The sequence below is a fragment of the Rhamphochromis longiceps genome, linkage group LG17 (genome assembly GCF_057381845.1).
Source record: "Rhamphochromis longiceps isolate RC_006_pf linkage group LG17, R_longiceps_female_GT1.1, whole genome shotgun sequence".
Lineage (NCBI taxonomy): Eukaryota > Metazoa > Chordata > Actinopteri > Cichliformes > Cichlidae > Rhamphochromis > Rhamphochromis longiceps.
The window spans coordinates 30,546,037-30,572,295 of NC_140573.1; the positions used below are offsets into that span (position 1 = coordinate 30,546,037).

General features: G+C 40.6%; 2 protein-coding genes across 2 annotated transcripts; one reads left to right on the forward strand and one right to left on the reverse strand.

Annotated features, from left to right (window-relative positions):
• The first annotated feature begins 3,108 nt into the window (after positions 1 to 3,108).
• prmt8b (protein arginine methyltransferase 8b) lies at positions 3,109 to 15,250 on the forward strand. Its single transcript, XM_085387176.1, has 10 exons — positions 3,109 to 3,361; positions 3,981 to 4,205; positions 5,360 to 5,515; positions 6,149 to 6,212; positions 7,294 to 7,436; positions 7,779 to 7,866; positions 10,064 to 10,179; positions 11,734 to 11,884; positions 14,400 to 14,521; positions 15,125 to 15,250. Exons 1-10 carry the CDS (start codon positions 3,293 to 3,295, stop codon positions 15,206 to 15,208), a joined length of 1,218 nt encoding a protein of 405 aa, XP_085243302.1. The 5' UTR covers positions 3,109 to 3,292; the 3' UTR covers positions 15,209 to 15,250.
• Positions 15,251 to 16,317: 1,067 nt separating this feature from the next.
• Positions 16,318 to 26,130, reverse strand: cracr2ab (calcium release activated channel regulator 2Ab). The gene is made up of 18 exons (XM_085387175.1): positions 26,004 to 26,130; positions 24,959 to 25,332; positions 23,858 to 23,969; positions 23,054 to 23,243; positions 22,780 to 22,926; positions 21,265 to 21,355; positions 20,621 to 20,716; positions 20,157 to 20,344; positions 19,983 to 20,054; positions 19,648 to 19,696; positions 19,479 to 19,561; positions 18,597 to 19,248; positions 18,375 to 18,507; positions 17,834 to 17,915; positions 16,982 to 17,096; positions 16,696 to 16,797; positions 16,538 to 16,614; positions 16,318 to 16,443 (listed from the first exon to the last, which is right to left on the reverse strand). The coding sequence occupies exons 2-18, from the start codon at positions 25,112 to 25,114 to the stop codon at positions 16,356 to 16,358; spliced, it is 2,433 nt and encodes an 810-aa protein (XP_085243301.1). The 5' UTR covers positions 25,115 to 25,332; positions 26,004 to 26,130; the 3' UTR covers positions 16,318 to 16,355.
• Positions 26,131 to 26,259: the final 129 nt, after the last annotated feature.

Here is a 26,259-nt window from a genome sequence, read left to right on the forward strand (position 1 = left end):
TGAATCCTTTGATAGACTATGAAAAGACTGAGGGAGAGTAATGAAAGAGGTACGGATACCTCTGGAAATGGAAATCAAACATTGTGCGATGAAAGATATTTTGACATTCTTGGAAGAAGGCAGCGTGAATATTACATTGCAGGATTTAACTGCATTATTCTCTCCTTAACATGATCTTCTATCCCATCTTAAGCAAAACATATACTTTTTTCTTTTAGTCGTATGTCTAAAAGACTGAGGAGGGCCAACTGTGTAATCAGGTGTAAAATAGAAATAGAATGATTTAGGGTCAGCTCTACATGAGGTTGATGTGAAATACAAGGGGAGAAATCTCTGACCTGAAACAACACCAGTGAATATCGGTAGGCTACTGGGATGAAAAAAAAAAGTCTAAAAATGGTCAATCACACTGCTCTCTATTGATTCAAAGTACACATTTGTTGTGCTTAGAGCCACAACACAATCAGTGATGACACAGCAGGTGTTTTGACTTTTGCAGCCACTAAAAAAGCACCTGCTGTGACTTCTGATTGGGATGAAGAAAGAGGGCAGCATGCTTAAAAGTTACAGGAGTTACAGTAATGTACAAAAGTCTTGAGCCACTCTTCATTTCTTTAGATTTTGATTCCACAGAGCCAGACTTGCTTGTCATTTTTTATAATGGTCTTGAAAAATCTCCAGGCTTTCTGAAGGCCATTTGAGATGTAGCTGGCCCTTCATTTAAACAGCCTACTGTTCACTGAAACCTCATCAAAAGTTATCTGAGTTGGAAGGGTGGCTGTTAATAAGCCATTCTTAAGGAAGGAGAACAGAGAAAAATAAGGCTGAGGTGTGCCAAATTACACAAGAAATTGACTGGAAAAAAAATCAGCTGTAATATGTCTTATGGAGTAATGAATCCAAATTTGAAATATGCATGGAAGAGGTCCGAAGAGAGATACAACAGTGAAAGTCTATAGCCATCTTTAACACAGCGTGGATACTCTACCGTGCTTTGAGGCTGGATTTCAGCCAGTGTTGTTGGAGCTCTTATCCAAATTAATCAAATTATGAATGTAGAAAAGTTCCACCAGATTTTGATCGACCATGTAATACCACGTAGTGTCTGATTGGCAGCAACTTCATTTTTCAGTACGACAATGATCGCAAACATACTGCCAATGTAGTCAAAGTATGCCTGGATGAAACAACGCATCAGTCATGGATTGATCTCTCCAGGGTTCGAACCTCAAGATAATCGAAGCAGTGTGGGATCATCTTGACAGAAAACAAAACAAAAGGCAGCCAGCATCCAAAGAAGAGTCTCGGATGTGTTTCAAGAAGCCTGCAGAACTAAGAAATTACAAGAAAGCTTACCTATTAGAGTTTAAGCTGTGTTGAAGAATGAAAGGCAGCTTTAACTGAACAAAAGGGGGAAAAAATCCCACATTGACAGCTAACTCAAGAGACAAAAAGCATTAGAACTTAAGTCATTACCTTACTTAAGGATAAATAAGTTAATTAATTACATTAACGCATAAGCAGAAAATAACCTACAGTAACTACTTTCCGATATGGAAGTGCAAAAGACAACTGAAAGGGAGGATAGTTTCTATATATGTGGTTTCTATTAAGGGACAGAGGAACGATAAGAAATGATAAGAAATCAAGGACAAGGAGTGTGGTGTAGATAAGTGAGGAAATCCGATCATTACTACAAATTTAGTTGAAATTTAAATATTTTAACTATGGTGTGTGAGCTGGGCCCCTGGGTGCCTCCTGTGCGAGCTTTACCGGGGATGTCCTACCGGGAGGCTAGATTACATCTCTTGTCTGGCCTATAGGAACGCCTCGGTGAGTCCAGGAGGAGGGGAATGGTTTGCTGAGGCTGCTGTCCCCCAACAACATAAAACGGATGGATGGATATATTCTAACACTTAAAATAAAGATTCCAAAACGGAAATGATCGAATAACGTATGAAAAAATGTGCTCAGAAATTAATGTATATGTGTATTGTTTGAATGGACCTGCTCTGACTGATTTTCATATCACAGCGAATACATGACTGTTTCCATGCGTTGTCTGTGGTAGACTACTCAGTCATGAATCGGGTCAAATAGCTTTTTTTGTACGTTTTGGTTGTAACACTGAAAAAAGATATCGTCAAAATCATTTTCAGCTTTCCACAAATTACCATGAAATTATAAACGGAATCAACTTTCAAGTAACAATGTAACTATAACATGATTCTGATAGGCTTTGTGCCAAGTAATTAAAAACTATTTACTGCTACTAATCGGAAGCTGCACACCTTTAATCGATTTACAATTCAGATATCATTAAGGGACCTATAGGTAGCCTACACCTCTCTCAACATTAAACAGCCTCATGGTCAGAATTAGCATACCACGTTTGTATTGCAGTTGTTGTTTTTTTCTTCTCCAACTCAAACACCTGTGTTATATAAGCGAGCCACTAAGAATCTTGCCGGTTGCCTGGGTCCTTTAACTGTGGGAAAGTCTGGTGTGAGAAGGAATCTAGCTTTGAGAAGGCAGAGATTAAGCTATTCTTTTTGGTGACAGTTGTATTTTTGTCACCACTCGTTTCATGTCGTCAGCGGGGTCCCAGTTTAACGGGCAGGCGGGTGCACACTAAGCAGTTTGAACTCCCCTTTTTAAACTTTCTCTGCGGAGAAAGCCTTCGGCGTTACAACTAAAAGGGCTTTAACACAAAAAGATGCGACTTTTGGTGTCGGAGTCCCTGTGATGAGAGCTGTTTCCAAGAGATGAAGTGGCTGATGAGAAGCATTTTTGTGGAACTGCTTTTGTAATACGCGACTGAATGTCTTTCTTGGTGGTGGTGCGGCACATTTCGCGTCTTCTCTGATAGCCTGCTTTTACCGGAGATGTAAAAATGAGCGAGCGGGTTACGCTGAAGCGGCGCACGAGGGTTTTAACGGAAGGACCGACTAGTGCTGGTATCAAACCTACAACCTTCTACTCGCAACACCATCTCTCCAGCCAATAGACTGCTCTGCCTCCCTGAGTCCTCCCACTAAAAACAACCTGTATCGCATTTATAGTATGGATATCCGAACGTTTCACCTCGCTCAAATTCATATTCACAACTTTCCACCGGGAGTGGGTTTAGCCTAATTTGTAAGAAATTGTGATACATTCTTAGAATGACCCTCACTTTTCCGTGTGTTCCAGTCATATTCTGTGGCTCTCTGTTATTTTTCCCACGTTTCTATTAGGATTTCAGAGCCCCCGAACACTTAAAAGAGTTGTAGCCTAAATCTCGTCAGCTCTCATGGGACTGAGGCATTCGTCGCGTTGTTTGCTGCTACGGCGGAAGATGGCGGAGGCGGACAGCTCAGAGGTAGGGACCTTGTGGTGTCCTGCACCGCATTTAGCGGGACCGGTGAACTCTCCGTCTGGTATTTTTTGATCGTGTCAACACATTTGGTGTAGATATTATGCATATCTCTGTATTTTTCAGCGATAATTATGGAGACGAGTTTAAGAATAGATTTTGCACTGATGGCTTGTAAGCTAAGTAAAGTGCATGTCCTGCAGATGTCAGGACAGCTCTAGACTCAAAAGACGCATGGAAATGCAGTTAAAATAGACGATGCATATGGAATATTTGCATTTCGATTAAGTGGTTCATTACTGATGCACGGACATGGGCTGCTGAACGTGATAATGTCCGCTGTCCTTGGTGCTGAAGCGGAACCTGCATCTCTTGCCGGCTCCTCCATGAGTGCACAGTGTATCACCGCTGTCTCATATGTGTTATGGAAATGGCTTTACAATACAATTAAAAAACATTTCAGAGTTTATTCTTGGTTTGAATTGAATGATCTCTCTAGAAGACCGTTATTAACCTGTAACCTATGTATTCCCATAATTTCGTTTTAAACCATTAACTTGACTGTGATGTCTAAATGATGCTACAAACTCTCCCTTTTTTTTCTTTTCTTGTATGTCCTTAACAGAGGCAGCAGCCTGTAATGTCCCCCATTTCTCAGTCTGCTCAGCCCTCCCCACTGCCTAAACCAGTGCCTACTACCCACCATGTGCCCTGCGTTCCCCATACGCCTCATGTAGCAGCACTGGCCACCTGTCCTGGTCGAGGCAAGATTGCCAAGTTCATCAGCCCCGAGGAAATGACATCACGGGACTACTACTTTGACTCTTATGCTCACTTTGGCATCCATGAGGTATGCAGACAGGGCTGGAAAAACAGCAGCTTGGTATGATTAGAATTTTTAAAAAAAGGCACCCCCTTGACTCTTTCTATCTTTGCCAAGGAATTTCAACCATGCTTGGCTGGCTTTACACTAGTAGGATATGTCAAAAAATAACCTAAACCGATTTAACACTATAATATACAAGGACAATTGGGCTTTTATTTTGATTTTGATGCATATTCTTATGCTGTATTTTCAATAACTGTGAACCTTGTCCATACAGAAATCAAACCTTCAGTTCAGTAGATCCACTTAAGGTAACAGATGCCAAGGGAAAGCCTAACGAACGACTAAAAGCAACAAAATGGAGACAAATAAAAACAGAACTCTCAGAATCTGCCCTTAAAAGGAGTTTGAGATTTAAACAAAAGCATCTGCAACATTTTTGAAATTATTAAATTTATCGAATAATAAACTCCCAGCATGAACCAAACTTTAAGTATTAAAAGTGATTTCAGTAGCTGACAACTGACAAAACACAAGGCTTTTCTATTACCAAGCACCACTAAAAACATTATATGCATGGTAAAAATCCATATTCAGCACTCCAGTAGTAAAAAGTGTTTGTTTGTCTTTTAAAACTATCTGAAGTAAAGTGCCAAGGCCACAGCCCAACTAATGACCTTGGTATGTGACAAAGAGATGGTGGAAAAGTTTAGGAACATATAGACCTCTTAAACAGTGTCTGCATTTAGCATATAGGTCAGCTTTTTGTCTGCTTGCAGTCAACCAGTGTGTCCTGATTAAAGCAGTGCAAAGTGAAAAAGAAGGAAAGTGGGATATGTGAATGGGCTCAGGGAGAAGGGTATCAGGCAGTCCCCAAAGGCTTTGTGTTGTACTCCTGTCTATTTCAAGAAGCTCTGCCACTGTCACTAACGCTTTTGGCCTAAATACTGCCTTTTCCATATCATTACTCATGGAAAAAAAATCAATGTATTCTCAAAACTGCCCACACTTGCCACAATGTAGATCCATTATGTAACATAATGTGTAATATGTATTCCTTTGAGGATTTTTATGAATCACACTGCTCTTTGGTAGTTGAGTTTTTGGTCCTTTGTATGCGTGCCGGTACTGGAAAAATCATCAGGTAACATGGACTCTTACTCTTATTATCACTGCAGGAGATGCTGAAAGATGAGGTGCGGACACTGACCTACAGGAATGCCATGTACCACAACAAGCACGTGTTCAAAGATAAAATAGTCCTGGATGTCGGTAGCGGCACTGGAATCCTCTCAATGTTTGCTGCCAACGCCGGTGCCAAACATGTGTACGGGGTGAGACAAATAGATGAACTATCTGACCACAAACAAATGCTTCACTGCAATCAAACATTCACTGCTGTTGTTTAAATCTTTATGAGAGAAATAGTTGCAGTCTACACATATTTGACTTCTGACTCCTCCATATCAAATACATTTATTTTAATAATAATAATAAAAAAGTATCCTGGCTTTTTAAAAATGTATCTTAAGAGCTTGTCAGGCAAACTCTGTTAGACAGAGGCAATAAGAGACACCTGGCTCCCCTTAGAGAACAGCTGTAAGTGACAGGTTGGTGTTGTAACCCACAGTTATGTATGATTTATAGGCTGTAGTATACCCATGAATAGGAAGGTTTAATCATGAGTTTTCATTTGGCACCAGATCTGAGATGACTTATCTGGAAGAACAGCAGCTGCATCCATAGACACTGTTATTTGCACTTGAAGATGCAAAAAGCCCCTTAGTGTTTTTAGATGGATTTGATTAATTTTTTGTGTGTGTTTACTCACACTAAAACCCATGAAATATTTTCTAATTATTGATAAATTGATCAAAAAAGTGTTTGTTTGTTTTTAATTTAAAGATAGACCAATAACTCCATGTCTCAACCTTTTAACTGGATGTTATTTTTCTGTGATCCTGCAGATTGAATGCTCAAGTATATCTGAATATTCAGAGAAGATTATCAAGTCGAATCACCTGCACAATGGTAAGAAGAAGTATTGTTTCTCATTACTGCCATAATCCCACATCCACCTATCTGAAGACAGAACGATGCAAACATATCTGGTTGAGAAGTAGCGTGTAAAATCTGTATATTTCCATCATTACCGTCACACTTGACAATATTAGTCACAGTCCTGATGGTTAAATGGCAGCTCGTCAAATAACAGTAATCTTTGCCATCAATCAGAATCCCCTCAGTGGGGCTTATTACCATTGTAAAATGCCACCCTGAACTTCACAGAGGGAGGATGGGAAACAGATGCTTGGTTTCATAACCTACATATTTGACATTAGGCTGGTTTTAATTTAATCTTTTATATTTACATTTCAGGTACTTGGCTTTTGATCCCCTGAACATAGACTAGTGGTAAAGTTATAATGTCAGGACTTCCGTTTATGCATTAATAACTATAAATATTCCAAAAGTAGATGTAGAACTGACTATCAGTCATTAGAAAAAGGTAATTTAACCTCCAATTGTGTTATTAGGGGCAGAGTATTGAATTGCTGAATTTTCCTGTAAGTTCTGAATATTTGATAAATGAAATTTTGTGACTAGCTCAATTTACAAAACCTTGGCATAAATTCAGTAACTGCCCCTTTATGCTACTTTAGAAGGAAAGCATCTGTGCACTGCATTCATTAATGTTGTGGAACACAGATGGCTTAAATTCACTGGATGAATGAACACCTGCCCTGAGAAAATGTATACATTTTTAAAATTATTTTTCCTTATATTTAGTAATGAAATTAATGATATATACTGCACATCATAGGTCAATTGGTAATACAAAACTCCCTGCCGTGTAACACCTCTTTAAATTGGTGGTGTCTTCTTCCTCTGGAGGTCAAAGATGTCAGAATGGGGAAATGAGACAAATAAAATGCATGCACCAAAAAAAAAATCAGGCGCCAGATGACAACAATAATTAAGTTGGACTAATTTACAGCAATCCCAAGGCATACAAACATTGTCATTTGAGAATAAGGTCATTTGCTCTAATCTGATGAAGAAGCTGTGAAGTAATTTACTGCCTGCTGTTTTGTGGCTATGCACACTGCAGTCATTACCATCTTCAAGGGCAAGGTGGAGGAGGTGGAGCTGCCCGTGGAGAAGGTGGACATTATAATCTCAGAGTGGATGGGCTACTGCCTTTTCTACGAATCCATGCTCAACACGGTCATCTTTGCCAGGGACAAGTGGCTGGTAAGATAGTGCTGCGGGAGGTTTGGGGAGTTAAGCAGGGCTTTATGTGCGTGTGTGTCTGTGAGTGGCTGGCTGGACAAATAAGGCTATTTGACACATAGACACAGCACACAGCGTTGAAGTGGAGAATTTACTGTACGCTCGCTTGCATGTGTCTGCTCGCCAGATGCTGAGGTCATACATGAATGATCAGGTTGCTAACCTCAATGGCTGTCAGCAGGCTTTGAACTCAGCACATGTGATCTTTTATTACATGCCAGGTGTGTGAACAGTATGAGTGATTGATGGCCTTTGTGTGTGTGTTCACTGGATACCTGACTTTTGTTTTCTTCTTGTATTCAGAAACCTGGAGGCCTGATGTTCCCTGACAGAGCAGCGCTCTACGTGGTAGCCATTGAAGACCGGCAGTACAAGGACTTTAAGATACATTGTGAGTAGTTACGATACATTTGTTGCAGTTTCATTTAAATTCTTTCGGGCTTCCTCTCAGCTGTGTTTAACTAGTGCCCACTGTTGCGTCACAGCGTGATGGTTCCTGTGGATGAGTAGTAGATAAAGTGCATATGAATGTTTGTTTAAATTTGGTTTGTATTCCGAACTGATTTAAGTAGTCAGTAAAACCAGATTACAAAAAGTCCAAAAGTTACATTTCAGACTCTACAGGTGTGAGTTAGCATGTTAATGTTTGTGGCAGTACAAAAGATTGAACAAGTGTTTACTTTGCTGGGAGAAAGCCTCTGTGAGGGTGAAAGGTAGCAGCCTAGGTTTGGGTCAGACCCGAGGCCCTTTCTTTTCCCACTTCATGCCTTTCTGTCTACTTTATATATGGTCTGATAAGGAGTCATGCAGCAAGACAATGATCCCAAGCAAAGCATCAAAGGTACAACAGAATGGCTAAAAATGGAAAACAAAACAATACTGCTGTTGCAATGCCCCAGTTAAAGCACAAACCTGAGTCTGATTGAAATGCTGCGTTGAGACCTTAAGAGTTGTGGATAAACAAATGCCCACAAACCTCAAAGAACTGAAGCAACACTGTAAATAAGAGTGGGCCAGAATTCCTCTACAACAATGTGAGAGACTGATAAAGTCACGTAGAAATTGCTGTTAAAGGTGGTTTTACAAGCTGCTAAAGTGCATAGTCCTGTGGAAGTTTTTTTTTTTTTTTTTACATGACTGCAAATGAAAGTCAGTTTCTTTGACCAGCTTTAGACTTCATCAGTTGCTAAATTAAAATACTGGGTTCCACTCTCCTCACTAGTAGAGCAACTTGTTTATAATGTAATAATAATAATGTATACTTTATTGATCCCTGTGGGGAAATTTCTCTCTGCATTTATCCCATTCACTCAGTGAAGCAGTGGGCAGCCATTGGGCACCCGGGGAGCAGTGTGTAGGGACGGTACTTTGCTCAGGGGTACCTCAGGGTAGTCGTTCAGTGGATTCGAACCCCCAACCTACCGATCATGGGGCCACCACTCTACCTACTGAGCTTTTCCTGCTTGCCTCAAATGCCTCAGATGTTTTCAGTCCCAAACTGAAAACATCTGAAAAGAGCTAGCTACTTCTAAGACTGAACCAAAACAGTGAAGCTGTAGGTTATAAAACCAAACAGTACTTTATGTGACAGTGACAAGCCATAGATTTTTCTTAAATGCTGATTAGTGACTGCAAGGGGGAAAAAACCCAAAACATGCCACAGTAAAAAGCAGTACCTTCTGCAAAAGTGGCTAAAATGTACAGGGTATTTATTGGGTTATAGCCATAAAGACCATAAGATTAAAAATTGGGTGAATGCAAATAATTTTTAATTTAAGTGGAAGTAGTTTAATCTAGCATTGAAACCTGTTGTGCAGCAAGAGGTTCAAAAGCATTTAAACCAGCGTGTTACTTTTTATCCTGAACTGCTTTCTCTGCTCCAAACTCACGGCATGTGTTCAAATAGCTAACACAGCTGGAGGGCTGAGCTTAACATTGTGATCCAGTATTAAAGGTGCCATTCAAACCTGTACGTACATCGGCTTTGAATCTGGGTCAATAACGCCTACTGAGTTCCCTTTCACTGCACAGGTGGCCTCCTGTGCTTTATTACATCTAAACATACATAAAGGTACATTCTTTCACATAAATCCCAAAAGAACTCACTTTACCCCAAACCCTCACACTCTTTATTTTTAGTTTTTTTTGCGTTGGTGGCACACTCACCATCTCATGATACAGACTTAGTGTTTGGCCTCCTGACAAAGCAAGGTGGAGTGAAGGGACTGAGTGAGTGGGGGAGTGAATGTGTTTTTTGGTGTGTTTTCAGCCCAAATTATAATAAAACAAGGATGCCAGACATTCTGGAGGAGGTAGAGGAGGAGGCCAGAGTATATTTTCGGGACGGCTTGTCTTTCTCCACATACGGCCTGGATAGACAGAAAGACAGCGGGACTGTTCTTCCTGGCAGAGTCAAGCGCTCTGTTTTATTTTCTCTGCTACCTTTTTTGTGCTGACAGCTTAGCAGGAACAGGGAGAACAGAGCTTTGCTTGTGCCTGAAAACTGAAGGAGAAAAAAAAATCCAGAAAACACATATTGTGTGCATGGTCATTCACATGGGTATCTGGTTTGCTTTTTGTATGTACAGGGTGGGAAAACGTATATGGGTTCGACATGAGTTGCATTCGCAATGTGGCCATCAAAGAGCCTCTGGTAGATGTGGTAGATCCCAAGCAAGTGGTGACGAACGCCTGCCTTCTGAAGGTTAGTCTGCATTTGTACCAGTTTGTGAACGCATTTTGTCTACAGTATGATTTCATACCTGTTTGTGGCACATATCCAAACACTTTTGTTTTTCTCTATCTCCTGGGTACATGAATTCCCAGAAAAAGTCAGACAGCTGTGATCCTCTGTCACTGTGAACATTCCCCATCTATTGAGTCTATTTTCTAGTACATAATAGAGATTTCTGGCTGGCTGTAATAGGCTGCAGCTCTGTTTTCATGCTTGAAGATACAACAGAAGCTTGTCTTTCATCTCGCAAATGAACAGAGGATGAGAGCATTCACAGAGGTGATAGCCTTTTTGTTTGTCCCCTCTACCTTTACCTTTTCTCTATTTCACTGTCCCTTTTCTCTCCATATATCATGTTTCTTTCTATTCCGAGCATTTTATGTCTTCATTGCCCCTTTTTTCATTATCTCTGTCTCACATCATTTTATAGTCTCGTTTCTCACTTTCACTTTTCTAATCACTCCACCGTTCCTTTCATCTTGTGTCCCATTCTCTGATTTTAAACAATGTCAGGCCTCAGTAGTCTGAGTGAATAGGGAGGTCTCACTCAGTCTTTCCCTCTGTGCGATGGTGAAATGTCACACAAGAGCAGGCATTGAGTCACCAGTGGGAATGAAATGGGCTCTCCATCAGTGTGATAAGCGATGGTCTTGCTTTTGTGTTAAGAAAAGGTGATTCATGTGTTAGGATGGAGGAGCTTAGCCACTGACATGCCTGTCTGAAATTTTATTCTCACTGCAGGTATCTTTTTTACATGTATGTATTCAGGGCATCTTCACCCCAACCCACCCCTGCCAGCCACTTCACCGCTTCTTAATTCAAACTGCCAGTCATTCCTCGCTTGCTAAAATTACAAAGTCGCTCCCGGGAATTTTTTTCTCTCCTCCTACAATTTGCTGTATACGATACTGGCCTGGTATCATTGGAAAGGACAGAGGTGTTAAATCACAATCTGTCATGGTGACGCCACATGGCCGAGTGCTCCAAAGCCCAATAGGCTGGGCAAGATGAACAGGTTGCAATTTAAAATAAAAATCCCCCTCCATCCTCCTAAATACAGCATCATCTACATGCAAAGCAGATATGCACCTGCTCCTCTATTTTGAACCCAGTATGATGCCTAGCAGGTGACAAAGTACTTAGATCTGTGGCTACCTCAGTAAGGCAGTTTGATATAAAACACACACATATACTCACACACACAAAACCTCCCTCCCTTGTAGACATGAGGGAGGACACCCACACAGCATGTGTAGTGCGAGCAGGCTTCATTTGCCAGCCGTGATTCAACCTGTGGGCTTTCACACACACACATATTCTTGCACATGCACAGTAATCATGGTGAATAATCAAGAAGCATTGACATACATGTGCCGCATGTGTATGTGAGAGATCGCAAATGGTGGTGGCAAGTTGCAAGCCTGTGATTGTACAGTGGCTCTATTCTGAAATAGCATGGTTATGGATTTCAAGCTCATTTGCCCTGACATATATAACATCAGCTACTGGCAATTTTATTTTCAGGAAGTGGACATCTACACTGTGAAGCCAGAGGACCTGTCCTTCACCTCAGCCTTCTGTCTGCAGATTCAGCGCAATGATTACGTCCATGCTCTGGTCACCTATTTCACCATTGAATTCACCAAATGTCACAAGAAGACTGGTTTCTCCACTGGTGAGGCTAAACAGGAGCCTTTTTTATTTTAAAGAGTTGAGATTTAAACCTCTGGGTCAATCAAATAGAAAAAAAAATTGTGTCACATATTTTGGTACAGTGTGTGTAAAAGTCTTGATCAACCCTGGTAACCAGACTTCAAAATGTTAAACTGGTTTAACTGGTCGTTCTCCCAGCTTTCTGATAATCTTCCAGGGTTTTTCATTAGATATTGGCTGCTTTTTCACTTATTTTAAGGAAGAGGAATATTTCTTATTTGGTAAGCCACTTAACACTGACCTATGAATCATTCAAGCGTTAAAAAAAGGCACCTAGTTCAAGGGATGAATCAGTTTTATTTCAACACATAACAGATAACGTAGAAAAAAACGAATTGTAATTTTATCTTTTGGAACTCTGCGACTAGCAATTCATTACAAAAATACATAATTTGTTCCAATTCTTTAGCTGAATCTATCAAAAATTCCAAAGACACCACAGTTTAACAGCCCTAAAATGCTATTTCTGGACCAACAAGGTGATTCCTAAGATCTATTGTTAAAAACCTTGACATTTCTGAGCATGCTGGGTAGTCTAATTAACAAAATTGAGGACACTGAACGGGTGGAGGACAAAAGAAATGACAAAATTATCTACAGCAGATGAACAGTGTCTGAAATGCATGTCTTTTAAAAAATAGAAAAAACTCCAGAAAAGATGCATCTGGCACTTTGGCTGATCCATCTACGGCTCAGTAAAGTCTCATGAGAAAGGAAGGGTGCCTGCAAAGAAGCCATTTTTAAAGCAGGAAAACAGGAATGAAAGGCTGAGGCATGCCAAATTACACGAGAACTGAACAGAAAATAAGTGGCAGCAGGTGTTATGGAGTGATCAATCCAAAACTTACATTTTGGATTTGTTTAAATCATCAATATGAACCAAGGTGTTTAGGAAAGAGTCACTACAGCCATCTGTAAAACACAGGGGAGGCTCTCTCATGGTTTGGAGATGAATTTGTTGTGGAGGTGTGTTGGGGATCTTGTCAAAATCGATTCAATAACAAACACAGAAAAGTGCAGTTAGGTTTGTGCCACCGTGCAATATAATGTGGAAAGAGATTGGTAACAGTTTGATTTATCAGCATGACAATGATCCCAAACACAGAAAAACACACATGGAACTATCAGTCATGAATCGAACTATCAATCAGGGGTTGGCCAGAGCCTGAATCTCTGGATCATCCCAACAAGGAAAAGATCAAAAGACAGCCAACATCCATGGAAGAATTCTGAATGTCCTTCAAGAAGCCTGGAGAACTATTCCTGAATAAAACTCGTTTCAACAAACTGCTGCACCCATTTCCCATCATTGAAGGAAAATATACAGAATTGAGGGGTGATTCAAGCCATTTCCACAGTACTGTACTATACATTTTTGATATTACTTTCTCCATGTGGTGCTTATATAGTGAGGTTGTGTTATGCTGCATAGCAGACAAGTACAATTACTTCCCAGGATTGTCTATCAGGACTCTATTGCAATGTACCCAATGCGATGCAACAGAAAGGTTTATGAAAAGAGTGGACAACTCCTGTAGTTCACTTTCAATGATAAAACAATTCTAAGGAACTTTAAATGTCTACACTCACAATCTTTTCTGAAACTTATGCCTTAAAACACATATTCTCCAAATCCACTTGTTATTTAACTGAAACACCAATGAGTGACATTTCTTTTTCACTTGTGATCAGTTTTATTTGTCACAGCAAGTGTGTTTCAGAACTGAACTAAGGTGTTCAGCGATTCACAGATTTCAAAACCTGATATAAATATTATTTCTCCTAGATTATTCAGTTATTTTACACCACAAAAGTTTATAAAATGTATAAAACTGTAGCCAAGGATACATGAAGATTTGCTTGCACCGTTAAGCAGATTCACATCCTGGCTCGCCCCGCAGCCACTTGAGTAGTTTGAGCAGTGAATCAGTGGATATTAAATGGATGGCGCTCCATTTCTGCACCTTAGCTCTTGGCTACACTCTGCTGGTGTTACGTGACCAGTGTTTGAACCAGCAGAATCACCGAGCGCGTCATCATGCTGTTGAGGACACCTATTATAGTGAAATATGTTATGCAAGCTTATGTTAATACATTCACGCATCCGGTGCTTACATAATATCACGTAGAGGAGGTTCTATTTTTTGGCTGTCTGTTGGCCCTGAGGCTGAGCATCACCGAAGGAGATCTCTTCTATCTGCCTCTGTATTTTTCCCATTGGATGAGAGAATTTCAGGCACTTTGCTGTTATACTTCTTCTATGCTAACATGCCGAAGGCAGTCTAGTGCCTGTCAAGACTATTCTGTAAATCTTTTTATTTCCCCTACTCCTCTTTACTCCTCTTTCCTCTTTCCTCACCACCATTCCTCTTTAACCTAATTTCAAATTCTCTCCTCCTCTCTCTTTATCATCTCCACCATCTTTCATTTTCACTTCCATGCCTTTTCCCTTGCCCTCCATCACATCCTATTTTTAGCTCCAGATGCCCCAAGCACACACTGGAAACAGACTGTGTTTTATTTAGAGGACTACCTAACTGTCAAGAAGGGAGAGGAGATCTTTGGCAGTCTTGCTGTCAGGCCCAACGAGAAGAATGTGGTAAGACTAAAAATTTTCAAGACAATTCTCTAGACTTAAAAAGGGAATTTACCTAAATTACAACAGCAGCAACATACTTAGAAATATAATAAAGATATGGATACAAATAGTGGAAAAAGTCCTCTTTTTACTATAGATAAACTTTCAATTAGTAAAAAATGCCATATTTTTAACATCCTGTTTTACTGTAGACTGCCTCTAATAGCGCATATTTGCTTAGCAAGCAAAAAGTAGCTGGTTTAATTCCAGCCTGAGCCACAAAATCCCCTTTGGGGCTGCGTCAGGAAGAGCTACCCACTACGGTGACCCCTTGTGGCAAAGGAGCTGCTGAAAAGTAGCTGCTTCTTCTGTATCCTGACCACACACCATTAAATAACAGAAAATATTCAAATAATGGTATGTCCTATGTTCCCTGTAGTTATTGTTAATAATAGAAAATGTCCTGTTTATTTGCTGTGTGCATGCTGTTAATTAATAGAGAATCTCTTTTCTTTTTAATTAAGGAAATATTTCTTACAGTGCTGCTTGTCCTTCGCCTTTTTGGTTGTGTGTAATTCTTTGTAACTGATTACTTCAATTCACTTTTGGTAATGTTTGTTGCAGCGTGACCTGGAGTTCACCCTTGAGCTAGATTTTAAAGGACAGCTATGCGAGGCCGCCATTTCCCACGACTACAAAATGCGTTAAGAACAACAGACCAAGCCGTGCCGCAGACCTAGCCTCAGCCCCTCTGGTCAGCGAGGGGGAGGGCACAGGCTCTCCAACAAGCATTCCAGTTTGCCAGGGAGGGCATCTGGGCGCATCTGATAGGATGCCATCAAGCCAGCATCTAGGTGATGTCATCACAATAGGCACGTATCTATCAGCAATAGTGCCATCATGTGTACCAACTTGATTGACTCGGGCACCTCATTGAATGTATCATCCTACTTGATTTTTTGGTCTGTTTCTGAGAATTATTTTGATTGATGTATGAAATGAAAATCATTTATTTATTTATTATTATTATTATTATTATTATTATTATTATTACAATGAATGGAAAACGATTAACTTGTGTGATGTTAAGAGGATTATAGCACAGTCATTAACTGTTTTACCTTTAGTAACATTTATTACATATTGTATAATTGTATAGAGAGTACAGTAATTCATTGCTTTATTTTAGCAAGTATCTGCATGTGAATCCTTTTTCATTTTTTAATTTCAGAAAGATGTGAAATGGAATTTATTTCTTTAATTACTGAGAACTTTGGTGCCAGAAAAAAGAGAAGAATGCCTCAGAACAGTAACAAACATGATGCAATTATGCCATGTACCACTTTGTTTAGAGATCGGATGATCAAAGAATATGAAAAAAAAAAAGAATGTGGTGATGAATAAAATGTCAAAGAATCAAATAATTTATCCCGCTTTCATTTCAAACTTGAAGCAAAGATTCTGTTATGAAAAGGCTACAGTATACTTCTGATTTTCCTCTTAGCTAAAAGGATTTTATTTAATTGCAATAAGGAATATTCTAAATACTACAAAGAGACAATTTTGATTTGACATTTACAGGTAATGGCACAACTTTTTGTTTTACTGTAGAGGAGCTCCTTTCATTAAAGTTTGACAGCAGTTTGTTCACACAGACTATACGGACTTCTACCGCATATTGATGTAAGCATTTACTGCCTTCCTGGTTTTAAAGTCCATTACTCTTTTCAGTTTTGTCTTCAAACATTTTAATCTCCACAGAAAAAAAAAAGATCTGCCTCTCAATAAACTGAGTATAGCAGTACAAAATTTTTTTTCCTATGGTTTTAGGTTTTCTTTGTGTTAGCTTGAGTCTTCACTTGCAGCAGGCTTTCTTCTTCACAGGCTGAGTGCTGAGTATGACTGTTGTATCTCTCACCCTGTCCTCCTGCTCCATTAACACTCTGAGTAAACAAAGAGGGGGAAAAAAGGCTTGACATCTGCTGCGAATCACAATGCAGCCCCAGTGCACTGTGTATCAGATTGTTTTGATCTTACCTGGCCAGGTGAGTCAGGGACTCTGTCACATTCTTTCCCGTGTAGGCACTGACCTCAAAGAACATCACCTTGTTTTCCTGAAAAGGGTGTGCACACAAATTCAGACCCACTGTTGTCCTAGAACAGGCAATACTTGCACAAAAATGCATTAGATTTACATAAGCAAGTTGCTCAGCTTCTTTAAATGACACCTCCCTGTCTTCGTCCATGTCCATTTTGTTACCTAGCAAGAGAATAGGGATCCCTTCTCCTGCTGCTTCCTAAGAAAATAAAGAACAGTGTTCCAGAGCTTCCCATTTCAGGATTTGCCAAAGATGTGAACTGCATAAACGTTATGAGCAATAACCCCAGCTTTTAAGAATGTGAATTCCAAAATTGGACGAACTGAACCATGCATGCAGCAAAACAAGACTTGCACAGGACTGAATGGGTCAAAGGTCCAACCTGAACATTGGTGAGCCAGGGCCACACAGCCTTGAAGCTCTCCTCCACTGTAACATCATACATCACCACCACACCATCTGCCTTGCGAAAGAACTGCTTGGTTATGCTGCGGTACCTGTGTCAGTAGCAGGATTTGAATGTCAGCACAGTGGCCCATTTTTCAAATGTGAGTATAAGAATACATTATGTACATCCACCTCAATACTGATACAATAATACTACATGGTTATTGTTTTATAGTGACTATTCAAGAAAAGAAGAAGAAGTGTTGGAAATACGACACATTTTTTTTGTAATTTTGTTTCTGTTCACTTCTACGGAGGATTTGAAACACTCAAGAAGTCCATAGTATTGGATTTAATTCAAAGGTTTTGACAAAAGTAATGCATTAAGTGAAATAAAAACATTTTTATACAGTATCTCTAATTTTCAGTCTTCCGAAACTTATTAACCAAACTGTATATACTGTATACACTTCCATTCATGTAAAATAAAGTATTGCAAGAGGAATTGTGTTTATTAAGAGGGCATATTAGATCAATTCTATAAAATTTTTTTTAACATAAAATAAAGTAATACAGTGGCAGGGTAAAAGCATAATTAAAGGAAATTTGCAAGTGTGGAAATTTTGTTTTGAGAATGTAAAGTCATAATTTGTTTAAAAAAAGCTCACAATTTCTCTCAGATTAAACCTAAGATTGGAGGAAGGTTGCAATAAACTGACTATATATATTCAGACTTTGGATACGATATTCTTGATTAGCATTTTATTGGTAAGCTTAAAGTTGCAAGATATTAGTGGTTTATATCCAACCAGTTAACTGAAATATACTGAAGGAAGTGGTCACTCACCTCTCTTGGCCTGCAGTGTCCCAAAGCTGCATGGCTACCTGCATATTGTCCAATGTTAATGTCTTCACACTGTAGTCAATACCTGATTTAAAAAACAACAACAACATATAATAACATATAATACATAATTGAACATAATATAAGGACACACTTCTCACATTTAATTTAGGTTTGATTTTACTTCTCGTTTTCACTACGAAGAAGCAATGATATAAATGGCCAGTAGGGGGATCAAAGTGCCTGTGCTTCATTCCAGCAGAAAAAGGGGTGAGAAAGGTGGTGACAACAAGGCATAAAAGGAGGATTGGAAAAGATGAAAGCGAGGATAAAGAAAATTCATCCAAAGTGACATAATCTGTAGTACAATGAGTGCCAGGGCTCTTAGACAGGCAGTGTGACTTCACAAGCCCTTTCATGTGATGCTAAATCGCCCCCCAGTATTCAGGAAAGGCATCCACAGCCACACTCGCACACATGCCCTTCAGATCTGTTTAAAACGGGCCCTGAAACATCAATAAAATATGACTGCCTTTCTTCTCACCCACAGTAGCAGTTGTGGAAGGGTGGAAACGGCCCTCACAGAAGGAGCGCAGCAGGGATGTTTTCCCAACGCTGGAATTTCCAACCAGGACCACTTTAAACAGGCGGTCTGGGGCAAACAGTTCTTTCGCCTTCTGTAGGCGAGCAATTAGAAAGACAGTTTCATTACCTCTCCAGTAACTTATCTAAAAGCATATATAAAAGTGGGGAGCCGTAAACACACCTGTGAGGTTTCCTTTCCCACAGGCTGTCCTCTTGGAGATACAGGTGGGGTCTTCTTCGATTGAGTAAAGTAGGATTTCCTTGCAGGGGGAGCTTCTTTTGACACTGAGATGTAACGTGGGGAAGCACTGAGGTCGCTCCTTCTGTCGTCTTCTTCCTCCTCATCCCTCTCGTCTTCCTCCTCGCTGAGCTGGTGCAGTAAGGGCTGAGGTCCTCCTTGGAGCAGGTGGGGCAGGTGGTCCTCTTCTATGGAGATGACTCTGCGGAGGGGCCACCCGTCCGGCGGGGCATCTAACACCTCCTCCTCTTCTGCCACCTTCTTATCAATTTCGACTTTCTTTGATTTGTCTCTGCTTCTCCCTAACACCCTCTTGCTGGTGGCCATTTTGGTGGACAGCCTTTTGGCCTTTGTCTTCACGTCGTGCACTTTAGGCAGAACGGGGCTGATGTGACCGTTGGCTAAGCCAGAGTTCCTATTCGCTGAAGGCCTTTGTTGGCACACAGGGCTGCTAGCAGCTGTGGTGGAGGGAGCAGGGGTGGCAGTGGTGGTGTCATCTTCACTACAGGAGGAGGAAGCAACAAAAACGATTTGAAGGTGCTCTATAGGCAAGGCCTCCAGAGATAGGTAGGACCCATCCACCAACAGTGAGGCTCTTTGGGGACAGAGGAGAAACAGAGGATTTACTGGATCAATTCACTTGAGTTTTCTAATATTTCTACTTGATAATTTGGCTATTTTTTGTGAGTATAAGGAATCAGACATCCTCTGTTTTTCCTCCTTTGATGCATGATTTTTACATCACATTTGTCATTTGTTGCATAGGAAGCAATCTGACAGGGATGAATTCTGTTAAAAAGAGTACTTGAATGATGAATGAATCACCTTTTTGCCGGCTGGCTGCTGTCATCAAATATATTGCCGAGGCCCGCTCTCTGCTTCTGCTTCTTTCTGAGTGAGGTTCGAGGCTTGTTTACAAAAAGAAGGTGCATTACTCAGCTATTCTAGTGCTGTAATCGAGTTAATGCAGTTACATAAAATACTATTTACTTACTACACCACAGCACAAGTCTCGCTCATCCTTTAAATGCTTGTTCATCTCTCTGGGAAGTTAAAGAAGGGATGTTAAAGAGTGTTTTGTGCTTTGCAAATCCTTGAACCTTGGAGTTTGATTCATAGGGTTTGGCCAGTTAGGACTAAACCAGGAGCCAAAATGAGTAAAACAATAGTTGTGGTCAGAAACTTATATCCACTCAACATTGGCATGAATGATTGTACAACTTTTGGATTGTCTCCAGTCCACACAGGCTCAAAAGTGTGCATACAGGCTCATCAAAAACTCATGGACTATTACCCAAGTTTGAAAAGTGCTGGGTGTTCTCATTATACCTGAGGAGGTCAAGCTGCTTCATTAGACTTTGCTTTTCCCTCTGCAGTCCTTCAGTTACTCGGTACATTTCCCTGAAACAAGACAGAAGAAACTTGCTTTTAAATAGCTACTCTATGGCATCTGTTTGCACACTGCAGGGAAACACAGTTAATACAAACAATGCTTATACGCACATTTCTTTCTCCCGTTGTAGCCGGGAGGCCTGTTCCTGCAGCATAGCCAGCTGTTCCTGGGCCAGCACCAGCTCCTGGCTGGTGCTCTCCAGCGCTCTGGACAACTCATTGTTGGTCATTTTCAGTTTGACGTTCTCTACGTGGCTCTCCTGCTTCTCACTGCTCAGCTCAGAGCACTGGTGCTCTAACTAAACAGGGAGATATTCACAGGAGTTATAATACACTAATGCTGGGTAAGTGTACTTAGGGGATATCTGCACAGGGAACAAAACAGTGAGGTTTGGTGTAAATCCTCTCTACACGACAGATGTAATGCCACATGCCCACTATTCAATAGTTACACATAACAAATGTTTTTACAGAGAGCTTAATTTTTTTTTTTGTCATGCTGTTACAATGGTGGATGTTTCTTATTAAACATGACCGCAGAATTTCTTTGGGATGCTTCGTCCATATTAACTTACCCGTTTCTGCTTCTGGAAAAGCTGCTCCAAATCTCTCTCCTTCGTAAGAAGCTGGTGCTCCAGGTCCTGGCTGCGCAACTGAAGCCGCTCAGAGTCCTGCAGGACCAGAAGAAGAAAAGGTTCAACTTGCGGTTAAAAGAAAGTGCACAAAATTAACTCGAAAGGTAAAAACACTGCTGTCAATATGATATAATCCTTAAGCAAAACTACGCTTACATCATTACTACTGCTTGTTCTCTCTCTTTGAAAGACCCAGGATTTATGATAATGCAGAAAGTGGTCTTCCACTTTACTGAAATAACTGTCTAGTGGTTGAGTGTGGAAGACTATCAGCTTCCATAAGGAACTGCTTTTTTTTCCTTTTTCCTTGTGTTCCATCCATTTGCTTCCGCTTATCCTTTTCAGGGTCGCGGAGGTGCTGGAGCCTATCCCAGCTGTGTTGAATTCAGAATTAAAATGAGCACACAGAAAGTTATTTAAATTTGAAGTTGGTCATCTTGTGTCATAGAGTGCACTTCTGTACAGTGCAGTCCAGCATACATGTCTTTAAACATCTTGCTTTGTATTTCTGAATCTTTTTTACTTCTTCGGTTGCCAAGGAGATGCTTCATTGTCAGATTTTCTTCATGTCTGAGCTCTTTTACCTTTAGCAGCAGCCGTTCTTTCTCATTTTTGATCTGTGCCTCCATCTCTTCATATAAATACCGGATCTCACTGTCATGTGTTGCTGCCTTCCTGAAATGACACGTTAAGGTAAACGATTTATCGATGAAAGACACAAGGTGGTACATGTAATATCTAAAAACAGAACAACATTGCTGTCTACACTGTGAGCACTTGACATGCAAACACATTTTCAGACTACTGGTAAGTACAATCCCTGTAATGATCGTTAAGACCCCAGCAGCCAATTAGTTAAGTTTAGAAGAATAACAAGCTGTAACATGGTGCCACGCAGTACCATGAGTAAGCCTACATCCCACTGATGCTCATGTTGCATTTACAAAGACAAAAGACTATAATCATCAAGTATGTCATTCTGCATATCAGGGGAGTAAATACATTAATATACAGTACAAAAAAAAACAACCCCTTTGCTCTGTGTTCACTCAATCATATCATTAATGTGTTTGCACACCACTAGAAGGCAGTCAGAGTGTGGATCTAGATTAGTGGTCATTTGACAATGGATAAAGACGTTGTTCTATAGAGAATTACAGGTAAATCCCATGCAGCAGGCTCTGGCTGGCGTCCACAATGTAAACACAATCCCACCCTTATGCCACTGATTATTTAGGGGCTAATGCATAAGAAGCATATTGGCTTTACTGTGGTTTTTGGTCCGTAAAGTGTTGGTTAAAACAAAGTAAATAAATAAAACATATATATATATAGCATATGCATTTCCTTACTTATAGTCTTGCCAAAAACCTGGCACCTCTTGAGATGGTATGCAGTGTCGTTAAAATATGAGGACAAGTGGAGGACAAAAGAAGATGAATAGTATCTTAAAGTCATGTCCTTAAGACACAGGGGAAAAAATTCAATAAAGACATCGCACAATGTCTGAAAGATGCATCTGGCCCTTCGTTTGAGCCATGTACTCTTCACAGAAGCCTTGTCAGAAATGATCGCAGTGGAAGAGTGGCTGTCAAGAAGACATTCTTAAGGAAAGGAAACAGGGAGGAAAGGCTTATGTATGTCTTATGAAGTGATGAATCCAGATTTGAAATTTCTGGTTCAAATCCTCTTCTGAGGAAGTCAGACAGAGGTACAAACAGAAGTGAGAGTCTGACTGAATTATGGACTCAGAAAAGTACAGAATTTGATCCACCATCAACATCATATGGATAGTATCTGGTTGGCAAGAGCTAAATTTCTCAATATGACAGTGATCCCAAGCACACTGTAAACACACACACACATTCATATGAGCAATCCAAACAGGAAACAGCCAACCTGTTTTTATATAAAGAAATTAGGGGTGGCTCGAGACTGTTGCACAATGCTGTATTTCTTTCTCATCCCTTCCCTATATTGAGCCTCATGTCCAATATTTCGTCCACACTCATAGTCACTAAAAACCTTGTGAATGGGTAGAACACCATGAAAAGCCCCTTTTCCCTTGCCCCTTGTGTATGTGTTTTCTGTCTAACTACCTCTGGAGGGCGCTCTCCATCTCCTTCTTTTCCTGATGAGCTTCCTTGATTTGGTGGGTGACCCTGGCCAGAAATTCCTCAAAATTGGACAAGAGGTGAGGCTCATCACGTCTGAGCTGGATCCAAAGGCTGCGCACCTCATCTGGACTGGAGAAAGAGAGGAGAAGGGGATAAAGAGGGAGAGACAAAACTCAACTTAGCTCACAGGTTTGTCAAGAATGGATCATGACAAAAAACAATAATGCACATAAGGTTTTGTTGTGATTAAACTCACTCTTCAAATACATTACTGGCTCCCAGGCTTTCCAGCAGCATGCAGAAGTGCCTCTCCTCCTCATCCTCAACTCCTGACAGCTTGGCTTCCCATTGGCTCTGATAAAGGGCTTCCTTAGCCCTGAAGACTGGGCCAGGGGCCTGATTTTGGTCATCAGTCACAGAGATCCTTCGACCATGCAAGAACTGACCTGAAACACACCCACAGCTTTTAAACTTGAAAGATAAATTCAAAAGCTTTTCATGACTTCCCACATCTTTTTCTCTTAGCTGCTCCCATTATCTGCCTCCCATTAGGCAAATGATCGCTACATCACTAAATCCACAAATCTTCTCTGTGGTCTTCTACTTTTCATTATTGTCTGGCAGCTCTATCTTCTCATCCTTTCTCTAGTCTCCTACCACCCTATCCTTGCCTCTCCAAACCGCTCTACCTGAGCTGTCCCTCTGATGTAGTCGTTTCTAATCCTGCCTACATCTGGTCACTTCTGATGAACACCTTAACACTCCAGCTCTACTTCCTGTCTTTGCTTTAGTAAACTTCCCCTTTTACTTTCGTCACAAATCAGCCCTGCCTGCATTTTTACAAACTATTCCTTATTATTCTATTTTGCACTTAAAGCCGCTCTGTTTTTTTGTGTTTGCAGAACTACAAGATACCTTTAAGTATTCAAAATCAACTTGAACTCAACTTGATGCTATAGTAATGTCTTCTATTGCAGGTTCGACATAGAGAAATCTATTTGGAGTAACAAGTGTGATATGCGTGATCCAAGCAAAGAGCCTCTGATGGCAGAAAACCTACTGAATCCAGAGGTGAATGCCTCCAGTGTGAGGTAACCCGTGTGGTCTGTATCCAGAGAGTCAAACACGTCTTCCAGCTCCTCTGCGGACAGAGGCAGCTCTCTGTGGAGCCTCTGCCAGGAGAAACACATAAACAAAAAGGACTTTAAAATACCACTGTGGTGAGCTGAACTCCACTTCAAAATGAAACACACTCACTGTAAAACCACTGCAAGTTACTTTTAAGACACAATAAATAAATGTCTCGTGATAAGTTCGCACCTTGAATCTGCTACAGTACATTTTCCTCTGTAGTGACACAGCTCAGACGAAGCTTACACTGACCTAACAGTTGCACTGAGGTTTTTATTTTTAACTTTTTTTTTTTTTTTTAAATGTAAGAGTGTTTTATTAAAAAAACCCTCAACACAAACCCACAAGAGCTGCCCTAATTAGCTGGGAGCACAGCTCACTAATGGTCAGACCTTTAAAAAGAGGCTTGCATGCATTGTTCCTGCCTGTGCTCTTCACTGCAGCCTGTGCGCTGAGAGAGTGGCATTATATTCATAAACATTTCCATCAGCCGTGCTGCTCCAACACTTCTCAGGCTGTTTGAGTGCTCCGAGTTCTTTAGCAACGGTAATATGAACTGAAAAAGTGACACTGAGTGTTCCCTGCTTGGTGCTCACTGTTATTAAAGCCCCGCAGGACACTAAATTGTTCCACAGGTAAAAGTGTGTCCTTTTGAACTGTTGTTCTTCTTAGCAGCGGCTTAATGCACTCACAGGTCCTCCACGGATTTTTAAAAACCGCTGAAAGAGTAAGAGTGTCGAGGAAAAACTGACCCCTCCCTGTTTTTCAAAGGAAATAAATATTCATATTGGGCTGGCACAATTATTAATCTAACTGGTGGAAAATGTTTACAGTAATGATATTAATAGATGGATTTGTTAAGGCTTACTTTCTGACAGTATATACACTGAATGATTAATCCTTGATTCATTAACTACCATTTAAAATGTCTTATATATATCTGCCTTAATAATGTGAAATTGTCAAATGCCTGCAGACTTTACAGAAGTGTGTAAAGTCCACAGAAACACACACAGCCTCCATCTCTAACCCTCATATCAGTGCGAGTGATGAAGCCTTTTCCCTCCACATCACAGGTCTGGAAGAACTCCTTGGTCTTGTCCAGCAGGGCAATGCAACCCCAGTCAGAGCCCCTCCTCTCTGGGCTCCGTCCAAAGCCATTCACCCCGTCCTCCTCCTCCTCCATGCTTGGCTGTGTCTCTTTTATCGTTATATATTTATTATTTTATGGACACTGTTGGGTGGTAGGTTGCATGTACTTTGAAGTTTTCTTCATTAGCCCTATATTCAGTCCTCTGGGCCTCCTAGAGTCACCATGACAACAGAGGCAGGAAGTAGCACCAGATGATGAGATCACTGATAACTTGGTGGCTTACAGACAGACTTAAACCTGGTTGCAGGTTCCTGTAAGACAGACAAAGAACTGTACTCAATTAAAAAATTACGTGAAGGCAAGTTTAAGAAAACTAAAGTGGTTACACAAATAGCAGAGCACTACAGCTAAACTGCACTTCCCTTTTCTAGTAAGCCACTGACAAAGGTATGTAAATACACAGTAAAGGATTATCTTAATACTCCACCATACAGAACACATGACGGCACAATGCCTGCAAGACTGCTGCAAGCAGCAGATGAATTAATGTGTCCCCCTATGTGTTTTCCTCGCGCCTTTGTTTTGAGGTGCTGTCTTGTTTGCACTGCTCCGAGCTGGAGCGCAGTTTATGCTGTCAGGAATTCTAAATCTGCAGCAAACACTGCTGAAAGTGAAATATCAGAGGCAGGTGTTGGATTGTCAAGTCTTGAATTTGGATTTTTCCTGAAGGCTGTTTAATTAGTGCAAATTTTAACTTGGCTACAAACTAAGTGAGTACATACTACTAAGCAGCACTGCCACCTACTTTGTAAAGACAAAGACACTTAAACAATGTAAGTAAATTTCTGGGCCTTCCTCTGCAGCATATACAAAACTCTTGGCGAATTCTTTCTTTCCTCAGCTTTTGTATCTACAAGTTGCACAGGTTTGCATTTGTCCCTTTTTTCTTTAAATAAGTCAGAAACGGAAGGAAAGCTCTTACCTTCTACAAATGACGAGCACAACAAACTGAAACCTTTTGTATCCACTCTCAGTATTAACAGAGCTGTGACCGCACTGTGTTTAGGAAGTCTTGCCTCACAGACGAGTGTTAGGCAAGTCATTCTGCAACCATGTGATGTCATGAGGAGGCAGCCTGAGGCTTTTCAGCCTGGGTCCACCCGCTGCTCTCACACTGAGATGGGGCTGCAGAGTGAGCTTACTCTATGCAGGCTACATGTGTGCAACATGTTTATGTA

Bases quoted from the DNA above. Each gene is read 5' to 3' on its own strand.
- prmt8b (XM_085387176.1), top strand. From the start codon at position 3,293: ATGGGACTGAGGCATTCGTCGCGTTGTTTGCTGCTACGGCGGAAGATG. The intron at 3,362-3,980 runs GTAGGGACCTTG...TGTCCTTAACAG, and splicing joins CGGAGGCGGACAGCTCAGAG to AGGCAGCAGCCTGTAATGTC. The intron at 4,206-5,359 runs GTATGCAGACAG...TTATCACTGCAG, and splicing joins CTCACTTTGGCATCCATGAG to GAGATGCTGAAAGATGAGGT.
- cracr2ab (XM_085387175.1), bottom strand. From the start codon at position 25,114: ATGGAGGAGGAGGAGGACGGGGTGAATGGCTTTGGACGGAGCCCAGAG. The intron at 22,927-23,053 runs GTGAGTTTAATC...CTCTTTCTCCAG, and splicing joins GCCAGTAATGTATTTGAAGA to TCCAGATGAGGTGCGCAGCC. The intron at 18,508-18,596 runs GTGTGTTTACGG...GCTCGCCTACAG, and splicing joins TGGGAAAGGAAACCTCACAG to AAGGCGAAAGAACTGTTTGC.